Source organism: Ascidiella aspersa, chromosome 7 (assembly GCF_963924565.1).
Source record: "Ascidiella aspersa chromosome 7, kaAscAspe10.2, whole genome shotgun sequence".
Classification (NCBI taxonomy): domain Eukaryota; kingdom Metazoa; phylum Chordata; class Ascidiacea; order Phlebobranchia; family Ascidiidae; genus Ascidiella; species Ascidiella aspersa.
The window spans coordinates 26512552-26525845 of NC_139453.1; the positions used below are offsets into that span (position 1 = coordinate 26512552).

Consider the following 13294-nt stretch of genomic DNA (forward strand, 5'->3'; position numbering starts at 1 on the left):
AAAACGGAAAGTCATAGGCGCGACGGTTTTGCCCAAAAAAATCGATTTCGCCCTCGACCCTCGAATATTTGATGACGTCAGTTTCGGTGGAAACTACAGACGATTGCACGTGAAAAGAGCGAAAAGGCCCAAAACGCGACGGACTTGAAAATAAGGGTTTTCCACAGTTTCGTGCGAATCATAGTTGAAAGGCGATGAAGGTCGAAGCATACCTGAGGATTTTATAGGCGAGTGAAACATACAGCGTGTAGAGCAAATATATTGAAGTAATGCGTATGACATATTTCGATTAAAATACGTGATTGGTTATATTTCTTTTGATTCACTGTTTCCAGTAAAAGAGTAAAGAAGTAAAGGTTCAATCAATGTTAGAATATTCCTAATAATGAGCTCAGTAAGTCTTTATATCTTGTATCGTTTATTAGTGTTTGACAGTTATGGTACGTATGTGTTTGATTTCCTTAGGGACAAGTTTTAGAGAAGTAAAGGTTTAAATTAATATTAGAATATCACTAATAATGAGCTTAGAAAGTCTTTATAGCTTGTATTATTTATTCAGTAAGTGTTTGACGGTCGTTACGTGTGTGTTTGTAATGTTTTTCTAAGGTACAATTAAGTTTGCAGTGTTAGTTGGGTATATGCTGTAACAGGTAACTGTAAACACATTTGAAAGATGGACGAACTCCCAGATACGTCAAGCCCCGGCTTTAGCCAAGAGGCAATCCCACAACTTGAATACCAGGTGCGGTAATAACTTACTATTATAGGACTTTGCTCATTTAGCAAAGCATAAACCCTATTGGTTGGATTCGTATGGTGGTAGAAATAGGGTATCATGGTAAGCAACTCATCGATAAGCCAGGTCAGGAAGCTTTGGAGAAGCATCATGGAATCTTACGGCTCAAATATTCAATGGTTAATAATGAATATATCCTTTTCTGGAAACAACAGGTGCGGCAAAACAGATTATGGATTTGCTCATTGAAAGAATATATAATTTTCCAGGATTTGTGGACAATTTTATAGTGAGTAGATTAAACGAAGGTTTACGGAAAAAAAGTGCAGACAGATTTTGTTCTTCGGCGTTTCTTGCGCGGTAACTGACTTTAGAGAAAGTCAGCAATAACATTCTAACACCACAAATGCCGACTGCAAGCTTAACGCAGTGTGAGCGGCTCACACGCTATTTAGTGATGGCTCAACGAATGAGTCAGTTTGCCTATTTATCGATCTTCCATAGTAATACTGTCGTTTCAAGGTCATTTGAAATATTGAAATAGTCGGGTGATGGGCAACTCTGGAAAAAGTCAGAGCATGAAGCTCTGCAGAATCACTATTTAAATTTAGAAGCAATTTAGAGCAGACCTGGGCAAAATACGGACCTGCCCGTCGTCATTTATTCCGGCCGCGGTTTATTTTCCTTAAACGGTTTTTTGGGGGTATTTTATGCACTAGTTTCACAACGCATTTGGAACTCTATTGTATAGGTATTTTGTTTCACTAAAATAGTCACTATGAAGTCAGTAAGGTACCTTGGTAAAATAGGTATGTACGGTTTTAACATTATACATATATCCAACTTTTACCAGATCCATTTCTCAACCTAATGTATCAAATTACATTACTTCGTGTTTCATTTTTTTGTGTTTAATGCGTCACACTCCCCTCTAAACCGATATTAAAGTTTGCATTTTTAAACAATAGCCGCATCTTTGTCTTAAATTCCACTCCTTCGTGACGTCATATTGTGTGTATTTGAAATCCGCCTTGACCCGGCCCGCAAAACTATTTTTTGTTTCTCATGCAGCCCGCTGTGATAAGTAATTGCCTAATCCTGGTTTAGAGTGTAACTAAGATACAAGTCAAGTCTTTAGCACAAAATAACAAGTCAAACCCGGTCAAGTTATTATTAGAGCAAGTCAACTTCAAGTGAATAACCATATTTTTAATAAAAAAAACTATTAAAGAGCACTTCATTTCAACCCAAGTTATTTGACACAATAACAAGTCCAAGTCAAGTCATTTTACCCAAAAGACTTAAGTCAAGTCAAGTATAGTTTTAAAACAGTAACTTAAGTCGAGTCATTGGTTTCTGTCATTGCAACACTTAACCAGGCCAACATTGCAGTTTCGCAAATAGTGGCTATATGTTTAGTGGGAAGTTGTTTTAAAACACTTTGGATGTGGCAACAATCTAGCCTTATCCAAACATTTACAGCGTTTGCAGTTTGTAAAATAAACAGTGAAAAATTTATTTGTCAAAATGTTAGATTACCACAACCTCACCAAAATCACCTGCGACCCTGCGTGAATGCACATTGCACAAACACCAAACATGGCGCAATCAGCTTGCGGTTGTGCAAACAAAATGACATGTCATGATGTTTGCATGAAACCTTCAAAACGTGTTAGAACCAGGTTGAAGTTATCCATTCGATGGCGCGATTGCGTTGCCGCATTAATATACATCTTTTTAGACTAATTTTTAATCTCTGGATAAACAGGGTAATTTTAATTCGCTGGGCAAAAACATGCAATGGAATTTGATTTACATGTACATCTTTCAAGGAAATTTTACGCGAATGTCTCTATTTTTGCAGTTGTATAAGGCAGTTGAGTTTGGCATGAATATAGGGTGTTTTAGGGGAGCCTTATGAATGCTTTGTTGTCAACTTTGACCCTTAAAAATCTTTATGTAGACCGCAACTGGTGCAAGACTGGATGATGAATCATTAAGCCATGAAGTCGGCCTTATGCGGTTTCGGAATGCAGAAAGTGATTTGACTTTGTACCTTCGGGCTGGAGCGAAATTTAATCACATGTCCATGCAGCTTTTTAGTTGATCGGTAGATGGCTACTAGTATAGCTTTTTAGTGTTGGCGCCTTGATTTAGTACCAGTTTTACTTAACCCATAGGTCGTTTTTGAAATTGGTTGGATCGCGACTGCAGTAGTTTTGTGTGGTTAGATGTGTTAACCTTCTAAGCAAAATTTCTCAAATTGTTGAGAAAATTACGTAGCAATAAAGACAAGGCTCATCATTTATTAAATTATTTTTTTTATGCTGATATTTTGTGTTTTGTTTGGTTACAAAAATAAAAGACAAATGGGTCACCATACAGCTTCGCGGTAAAACTTACGCTCAGTATTTGGAAGCCGCGAAAAACGGTTGCGAAACACTGCTTTGGTATTTGCGATTAACCTCGTAGCGGTTTACAACTTTTTCTGGCTCCAAAAATTCGACGTACGACGTATTTTGGAACAACCGATCATTTTGAGCCTTGTCCCATCTTTTGTGTGCATTACTCAAGCAGCTGCATTTGCTGCATATGTCACTTAAACTGCATTCGGCAGTCTGGCATCAAGGCTTTTCAGTTTTAGTTTTCAGCAACAATGTTTTTGATTAGTGAAGTATAAAACGCGTAACACCACCTGCTGTGTTTGGTGTTTTTACCTACCAGAGGTGTGTAATAACTGTAACACGTATGAGTTTTAAATTGCGTTGGCAAAATTACGTTTTGCAAAATACGAAACAGAAAAAAAGGTGTAGGTAAAATCGAGCTTTAGAAAAATATAAAAAGAAATGTTACAATTGCAAATCGAAAGTGTCTTTCAGAAAGCTAAGTTCCGAACCACATTTGTGTCACATAGTTTTATCGCCTTTTGATGCAAAGGTTTGTTTTAAGTCTGCTTAAAATAAACTAGAAACTTATCATATAATATGTGTTTATTATATAATAGCCATCAGTCCTATTACATAATTTTCGTCCAACCGTAATAAAAAAAATAAGTTTGTTTTGATCTCTTTTGTGTTTATGAGTGGTTAAGATCTTCCTTATGTTTATACGACCTTTGGGCAACAGTTTGTTTTTTGTTGTTTTAAAATTGGCTTGCAGTTGCATTTATACAGTCCCCGGGTTATCGCATTTGAAAAACGGTGAGAGAAAACGTTTAGTTTCAATGACTATTTCCATGTGACCGCGCATAACCTTTGTTCTTCATTCTAGAAGTTTAATACCGGCTGTTCCACAACGTAATTGTCGTCAATAATCGGCTCAGTGACGTAACAACAGAGTTCAAAGGCGTGCGTTGCGATGCGCAAAAAGAGCATTGTGACGTCAAAATATACGCTGCTGCGTGCATATTGAGGACGCAATTGCATTTATGCATGCAAGAGAAGCGCGCATGTATCATTACGCAGTCTGACTTTATTGCGATTTCCTTTGCAGATTAGTCACCTTTCGAACGATATAGGCGGACCCGCGGAGTAAATAGACATTTATTACGCTGAAGTGGCTTAATTGGTTTAATAGCATAGCAGCTGCCGAAGAAATGAACAGGCGTGGACTTTCGCAGCTTGAAGATAGATTCAACGTGAGGAAAATGTTTGAAGTTGGAGTTTGTGTAGATTTGCCGTGATAACGATTGTTAATAATTTTTTAAAGTTGAAATGGGGCTGCTAATATGTTATGAGTTAAATTTGTTTTAATTGGTTTAAATATGTTCAAAATTATTTTAATGCGATTTTATTGTACGCGATTAATAAGTTATTAATTAATCAATACCGGCAATACAGAACCTAAAGATAAAGCGGCAAGTCGAATTAGATAATTGATATAAATAAGCGTTTCGTAATTATTACGGAAACTTGGAATAAAATCGCGTTTTAACTGATTTCTTGCAAATACACTTAAACTAGCGGGAAAAAGGGCTTTTAGTTTTGAACGAAAAACGTAGTTCCATAAAATGCCCAAATAGAAGCTTTCAGCAGCAGGAAATTAATTACAGTCGAGTTTACAGCTTGTTACGTGAGGTTGTGCATCCGCAGTTTATCGTGGTCGACGAGTCTCCACCGGAATCTCCTCCGCCTTTGCCTAAACCTAGGACAAGAAGGCAGTTGACCGGGGAGTCAGGTCATGAGTCGAATGCGGTGAGAGACCTGGGGGCTTTTAACAGGGTTTTCGAATACTCGAAAATCACTGAGAGTTTCATTGGTTGACCAGTCTACTTTGTTACTTTATGAAGCGTCCTGTTTCCTCTTTCAATCTATCTCTGTTGATTGCCTTTTTATCTAATTATAAGTCTGGCAATCAGCTGTCACGTTTGAACATCTGATACCTAACATATTTTTTCCGATACCGATACCCGATATTTTGGACGAAACGTAACGCGATCTGATCCAATACCAAATGACGTCATTACTATAATTAAACAAGCGAAATCGACGAAGTCAAAAGATTTTTTTTGGTGTTAAGGTGGTCAAAATTTGCTTTAACGATAGGAGTCTAGTTACCTTAAGAATTAAGTTCATAACTTACTATTCTTTGATAAATTTATCTTTCGAGAAAGAAATCAATGCGTTGGATGTCAAATTATGGTTAAAAGTTATATAAAAATTGGTATTGGATCTTATACCACCCTAGTACCGGACACATACGGTTACTAGCACTAAGCATCGGGTATCGGCAAATTGTAATGCTGACAAGCTTTCGCATATTCATTCTTTATCAGGTCAAAGTAGGAATAACAGCTTGAAATCCACGAAGTAATCAACAAGCTCGAGTAAAAGTGTCTTTCAATCTTGTGTTCAGTTTAATTGCGACCAAAAAATGTTTAAAGACTTTGGCAAAAAACGATCAATTGCTGTCTATTTCTGAGTCATTTTTTTGTTGTGGCCAAATTAATTGTTTTGCTATATAGTGGAGATGGTCTCTTATTGGAATCTGCATTGTGTTTCCAATAATATTCGTAAAAAAAAGGCGTTTAGAATGATTTCTGATTTACGTTAACTGTGCATCGTGTGACTCCCTATACGTTAAATACAATGTATCGGTAAATATCAGATGATTAATTGGACAAAAGCTCACCTTTTGAGCTGCATTGTGACAGCAATAATGTTGTCATCAGTCCATCCACACTTATGCTTTGAAAAGCAAGCTTTTAAAATGCTTTAAAAACGCTTAAAAAACAAGCTTTAAAAAACTTAAACCGCCCAATACACTTAATCACACAACAATATGCACGAAATGGCCTTAAAGAATTGCTTTTCGATTGATATATATGCAGTGTGTCTTTTTGGTCCAATTTCGTAATCAATTTTGTCGTAGTTTTAACACTAAAACATAAGTATTTGTCTTTTGTTTCAGAGTCCGCCCCCGATTACCCCTACCACCCCGGTTCCCCCCTACAGCCCCGCCTACGTTCCACCGGTCCCTTACCCCATCATAAGTGGTTACTTGGAGAAGTCAACAGGTAAGTTCAGATAGATGCGAAATTAACTAAAACACATAGTAAGAAGCCCATACAGAAGTAGGTATTTCAACTTGATCGTTTCGAATAACTTTTTTTTTTCAATTTTAACATCGTTTAAAATGCAACCTACTTCTGTATAAACTTTAATATTTTTACTACGTCTTACTGCAACTTCCAACCATCATGCTCCTAACTAAAACACGTTACCGAGTTAATTGATTGGATTCACCAACAATACGCAATCTCTGTTTTTTCAAGATCAGTTTTTGTATTATTTAATTTTAGTTAAAAAAATAGTTGGGGCGTGTTTACTAAGTACAGAGCCACAAGTTGCTTTACCTAGCCAGAGTAATTTTTTATGTTGAATTTATTAGCTTAAAACCAAAATACATCCCTATGAAAAAAAAAAGGTTGACAATGGTCATATTCCACCACAACATTTAATTCGTATCGGCTCGGCGCCAATGTCACCTAGTGGTGTAATGACGTAATTCAATCACTTGACTTGTACTTAAGTCACTTTTTTCAATGACTTTACTTGACTTACTTTTTTTGTACAAATGAAATAGGTTGAAACGGATTGTTTTCTTTGAGCAATTTTGGGGTTGTTTATCTTAATATTTTGCACGATTGACGTACTATGCAGTAGCCTGTGGGGCATTCTTGTTATTTATTAGCTGAGTCATTGCATTTAATCGGTCGAGTTTAAATATGGTTTATCGTTTTTTATTACAAGGATTTGACAAGTTGAGTCGCTTTAATTTTAACTTGACTGGGGCTTGATTTAGGCAATTAATGACTTGAACTGGGACTTAAGTGTCATTCCTAAATGATTTGTTAACAACACGGATATATGGTATACGTGTTGGGAACCACCACCGTGACCTATATAGGCTTGAGTTATCAGATTCCATCCCATATATCGGGCATACCTGGATTTGGCAGCCTCTGTGAAACTTTATGTACCGTGTTGTGTTATGCACTTGGAGGGCCTAATGTTGATTCAACTATATATTTGGAACGTAAAACATAACCTTTGTTCGCGGTGTTTGTTATGCACTTAAATGCTGACTCATCGTACAATCGGGGAAACACGTTTGTCAACAATAGGCTGGGTTAACACTTTGGGGTTATGTAAGCATTGCCTAAACATGGGAAACGATATAATTTTTGAAGCTTTTCTGTATTCGGTGACTTTCGATATACATGTTTACTTTTAGGTTGTTTAATGAAATAAATTTGCCCGCATTTTAAAAATCCAAAAAAAAAATTATTTTCGTATAAAGTAAGGTATATAATAGAAAATGTGATTAAACATGGAGGAGGGGCGCGCCAATTTTATAGTTTGCCCCGGGCGCAAAATACCCTGGCCGCGCCTCTGCAACACTGCTACTATGTATTAATTATGTCCTCCGATATTGCACGCACACCTATAGAGTCCTAACGCTTGATTGCCCACAGGTGATGGCAAAAACAGCAGTAAGAGCCAATCGTGGCAAAAACGATATGTCGAGGTTTCCGAGGGAACATTGCGCTACTGCGATGGCCGTGACGTCAGAGAAGAAACTGGGGTCGTGGTGCCGCTGGCCGACTCTTTCGTGTCGATCCAGGGCCGGAGGCACATCCGCCTGGAGTCGAAAAGCGGAGTCCGAGTGTTCCGGGCGCAGACCGAAGCGCGGGCCTACCATTGGGTCTTTGTCATCTCCAGATACTGCAACACAGCACCGACGGGAGAAGGTATAAAGCGATAGAACTTTATTACATTACACACACAAAATTAAAAAATAAACATAATATTAAGCGATTTGAAAACCGTTTTGCGTCCATTTTTTCCGCACAACCCTCCTAAAATAAGCGTACCTCAATTTGATACTCTGGTAGCCACTCCGCAAAGGACTTTTTCTTATTTTTGATGGCGCCAGTGTTAAAAGTTTAAGAACCACTTTTTCTACACATATAGTACTTGCTTAACTGTTTTTAAAGTGACATTAACAATTCGAAGATGATTTTTAATGATTTAAACTTGCGATTTAGTAGACATGTATATATTTGTACCTGGGTGTTTTTTTTTTTTGCACCAGCAAACAGGGCTGCGGAGTCGGTTTAAAAATACAAAATAATTAAACCGAGTCCGACGTCCGAGTCCCGAGTCCGACTCCGGCTAAATGTGCGATTTCGTCCGATTGTGAGCTTGAAAGTTTATTTAGTTTCGATTTTGCCGCAAGTCAGCCACACGCCCCCTGGATCCGCCACTATTTTGAAATGACTTAAGTCCAAGTCAATCATTTGTAGAACAACTTACGTCCAAGTCAAGTCTTTTTGATTAATTAACAAGTCAAGTCTTGATTAGGGCAAGTTTATTTCAAGTCAAAAAAAGTGCGTCATAAGAATTAAACGTTAAACTATCAAAATTAGTAAAACGTACGATTATGAGCAATAACTCAATTAAAACACAACAAAAGCGCATCTAGCAAATAAAATGGTTCTACATGCAAAAACTAAAATAAATAGCCCATTTTGTAAAATAATGCTAAATTAAAACACGTTATTTTAACCCAAGTCATTTTGCCCAAAATACTTTAGTAAAGTAAAGTCATTCGTTTAACAGACTTAAGTCAAGCCAAATCATTCGTCCCAAATATTTATGTAAAGTCATTTGTCCAAAAGACTTAAGTCAAGTCAAGTCAGTGTATTTAATGCCAGTCATTGACTTAAGTAATTGCACCACTGCTTCTAAGGTTACTGCAAGAAGATGAGCGGAGGCAAAGGAGTCCTGGAGGATCGCTACATCCGGCTGACGGCTGACGGACTTCTCTCCTGGCACAAGAGCGAGAAAGAAGATGCAGAGAGCAGAGGAGCGATCCAAGTCCGCGGAGAGCAGGTGGGTGGAGGAATTGGAGGAGCATAAACTTACTTGATGAATTGTGATGATGTAGTTAACCGCAGTATTGAAATTATTTAAGATTCAGGGTTGTCCAACTCAAACACGCCGACATGCCAAGTAATTGTTTGTTGTGGTAATTGCTGGGATTGTTTTGTATTGTGAATAAACAATGTTTTGACAATTGGATGTATTTTGGGGGGGATAGCGTGCCAGTTTTTATTAGGTCGCGTATCAAATTTGGCACGAGTGTCTCATGTTGGACATCCCTGATTTAAGTATTTTGGGCAATTGACTTAACTTCAACCTAAGTTAACAATCCAAATGACTTGCGTTGAAATCAAGTGCATTTATTGAAACATTATTTTATAAATGGGTCGAAGAATAGAAAAATTACAAAAATAATGACTGAAGTGACAAATTGAGATACCTAGCGACGTGCGTTGTAATTGCTTTGTCGTTTAGTCAAATGGCTTGGTCGTTTAAAATAATGGCCTTTGTCGTTTTTTTGTCGTCGACTCGACTTGACTTAGGACTTTTGGGCAAAATGGCTAAACTTCAGTTATTTGAAAACATGACTTAATCTAGACTGTAGTCAATGAGTCAAATGACGCGTTAAAATAAAGTTTTATTTTTAAATATATTTTAACTGTGCTATTTATCATAATGTTTGCTAAGTTAACAACTTGCTTGTTATATGTTGCGTTTTGTTAAGTTAAATTAGTAATTGGTCAAAATCAAGTCTGACCTTTTTTGTAGTGTAATATTTTATTTTATGACAATGACTTGATTTAGAGTTGACTTGCTCTAATAGTTACTTGACTTTGAGTCGACTAATTTTACATTAAATTAATCGTCTTAAATATACTTAAAACTGTAAAGGTTGACAGGAAAGCACGCTAGGTGTTGTCCGTCATTCGTACGTTTGTTTTTACCAGTTCTCTTGTACATGAATGTGCCGCAATATTGCCATCTACCGGCGTTACTTTCCCTGGTAAATCCTTACACCAAATACAGCATCAGCGTAATACGAGATCAAGCCATCGAATGAGCTTGCGTTAGATTTAAAAGTAAAGGCCTCAAAGCCTTTATATCCTTAAAGTTGCCAAAACTTTTATTCCCGAGGGTCCGATGGGACTAATGACGCCACTTTTTTCTAAATTGTCTGAGACATATTGCAAACCCTAACCATGTTCGTGCGAAGTATTTTGCGTTTATGATGTAAAAAGATGCAAAAACTATAGTTTGTGAGGGGACATAGCCACACGCCCCCTGGAGTCGTCACCGGTTGCAGACTGTATCTTGTTGGTATAACTTTATTTAAAGTGGTCAACGGCGCCGGTTCAGTTATCAGGATTAAAACATTTATTACTAATGACAACTTATCGATGCGGGATTGAACATTTATCACTCGAATTGACCCCAAGTGAACTCGCATATTTTAGAAGCTGAAAACCTGAACTTGATCGATTCTACTTTTGCTTCCAAAGGTCGTAATTAACCCGGTAGACCCGAAGGAGATTTGGGTGGAGACGAAAGAGCGCAAGTACATATTCTCCTTCATGGACTCGTACGACGCTACCGAGTGGTCCAAGATACTGATCTACCATTCCTATCGTCAGCCGCTGAGCTCCACGGCGACATCGATTCGCAATAAGGTCAAGAAAGAAAATCACTGAAGGAAACAAAGTCTTGACAAGCGATCGAAAAACGATAACACGCCAGTAAAAATCCTTTAAAAACGGTTCAACAATGTTTTAACCACCCTATGGGTTGCAGGGTGCGAGGGAAACAGTTTAAACATTGTAATCTAATAGAAAAACCCTGGCTTTTCTGTAAAGAACAACACGGACAATAGGAGTCGCCAAATCACAATTTACTAAAAAATAAGTTCTTCTGGTATTTTTAGTATACAATGCCTGGCAGCAACAGCATATTTATTAAATCACACATTACATCGTTTAAAGCTGTTAAGAGGCACTGTATTCATCAGCGTTTAAGACACCCTTTAAGAAAGCGAGGTGTAACGTTTCAATATGCTGAAAATAATTCGGAATTTTACTCGGAATATATTGTTTCGCTAGTTTCGCTAAACAGCGAGAAACAACATGTAACATTATTTGAAATACCTTTACAACCGATAATCATCTTTGTTTCAATATTTAGGTGTTTAAAATCAACGGCTTGAATGCCTTGTTTATTTCCTCTTTTATTTGTATTTCAGGTTTACGTAATTCCTGAAACCGATTTGAATGAGGAACGGACCCCCCTATAGCATAAATAAGGATAAACTTTATTTTTTTAATGTTTTTTTTAGTTTTTGGATGTGGATCGCAACATAAGTTGCCAAAACGCACCAAATTTTTCGTGTAAATTTGTAAAGCAAAGCACATGAGAAGCATTTGTAATTTTATTTGTGAACCGATATGTTATTCCTCTAGAAAGCTGATCGACATTTGAAATGCAGCGGTCCACATTTTTTTTCACGTATTGTACAAAATTTACAATTTGCAAATGAACTGAGATATATGCAACGCCTATCATTTTGCAAAACAAGCGTTTGAAATCAACTCGTATTGAAATACGAAAATAAAAACATTTAGGAATTGTTTGATCGGCTAATTCACAAATTTAAACTCAGTTTTTGTTGTTATTAGTTTCTTCCACCATTTTAATAAAATCTAAATATATATATATTTTATTCTCAAAACGTTTAAACATTTATGTCTTATTCTGCCGTCCAGTGGTAGCGTGATATAATTTACCTGTTTTTTTGTTTGTTTCTTGAATTTGTTTTACTCCTCGTGACGTAATTACGCTCGTGACGTCACACCGATACACCGATAACAGCAATTGTATCAGATTTGTACTTGTATTGTTGCTATTAAAGGAGAAATGTAAAAATGATGTGACCCGTGATCTGGATTTTCTATAGGTAGTGGATTTGTTTTTGACAAACGACTAATCTGTTAGCACATTTCGGCAGTATTTGTTTTGTTTTTTTCATGATAGGCCAAAGTTATTTTTTACCAAATGAGCATAATGATATCTTCCGGTTTTAAGATAGCTGGATGAAGATTACAGAAAAGACAGCGTATGCTAAAAATATATACAATACAACTGGTAACTTTCCGGTAAAATTTATTTGCAAGGACGCCGGAGAGGGGAGACGCGGGGGGGGGGGGGGAAAGCGCCCCTCCTGCCCTTTGCTGCTAAGGGGGCAGGGGGGGAGGGGAGAAAGTGCCCTTTTCATGAAAAATGATATATTGCTTTCACAACGTTAAATATTATGCAATTTGTAAAATGACATGGTTGACATTTGTTAAAAGCATTTTTGGTACCATTTTAAGCCAATCTAGAGGGCGTGGCCGCAAACATTTTTCCGGGGGACTACCAACGGACCCCCCAATATTTAGGCTCGCTACGCTTGTCTGCGGTCTATGTTGCCCATACCAAAAAAGTCGCCCCCTTGCCCTGAAATCGCTCCGGCGTCCCTGTTTATTTGGTATATTGTTTTTGCTATATATTATTTTAAAATTATGCAAACCTCTTCTGGCATATTTCACTTCCATTTTATGTTTGCGTTCTACGCAAGTAGTAATATTTGCAAACGAATAAGATATCAATTATTAGTCAAACGGTTAGTTTTAAAACCCCGTAAAATTCGTTGTCAAAAAAGCTCTCTTACTTAGACATCAACAAAAGGTTCAGCCCTTTTTCATTTAAAAGACTCTGCGGGAAGTTTTTTTCAATATCGACGAACCCTATGTAGAAAGTCAGTTCAAGTGGATTGAATTTCCATACTTACATACTGGAACTGTTGTGTACGAAGGCTATGTGAGATCGGTCATTCTGCAAACACTTAAGTTCTCTGAGTTGGCAATCAGATGAAGCGAAAGCTTCGCCTGCAATATTGGTCTTTAAACAACCGCGCCAAACCTTTGCCCCTAGACCAACTCATGCCAAGTATAACTTCTGAAAGCCTTTTTATTAAACAGCAACCGCTTAACAGCGGCGAATGTGAAAGTAATTCCATTGCCACTGGTTATAGCAAGGAAGTTTCAGCGGGCGCCGTAAGCGCACGTTATAAAGTTTACTCATCGATAATTGCTGGTTGGTGGTGTAAAGAGAGATTCGTAAAAAGTTTTTGCACATTGCAGCA

General features: G+C 37.4%; 1 protein-coding gene across 1 annotated transcript; it reads left to right on the forward strand.

Moving 5' to 3' along the window:
• The first annotated feature begins 222 nt into the window (after positions 1-222).
• LOC146138721 (uncharacterized) lies at positions 223-11968 on the forward strand. Its single transcript, XM_083393819.1, has 5 exons — positions 223-742; positions 6146-6251; positions 7713-7988; positions 8990-9132; positions 10623-11968. The coding sequence occupies exons 1-5, from the start codon at positions 674-676 to the stop codon at positions 10809-10811; spliced, it is 783 nt and encodes a 260-aa protein (XP_083249945.1). The 5' UTR covers positions 223-673; the 3' UTR covers positions 10812-11968.
• The last annotated feature ends 1326 nt before the right edge of the window (positions 11969-13294 follow it).

What these genes read in the sequence shown, in the direction of transcription:
- LOC146138721 (XM_083393819.1), top strand. Translation starts at nt 674, where the DNA reads ATGGACGAACTCCCAGATACGTCAAGCCCCGGCTTTAGCCAAGAGGCA. An exon ending in TCCCACAACTTGAATACCAG is followed by an intron (nt 743 to 6,145) that starts GTGCGGTAATAA and finishes CTTTTGTTTCAG; the next exon opens with AGTCCGCCCCCGATTACCCC. An exon ending in TTACTTGGAGAAGTCAACAG is followed by an intron (nt 6,252 to 7,712) that starts GTAAGTTCAGAT and finishes GATTGCCCACAG; the next exon opens with GTGATGGCAAAAACAGCAGT.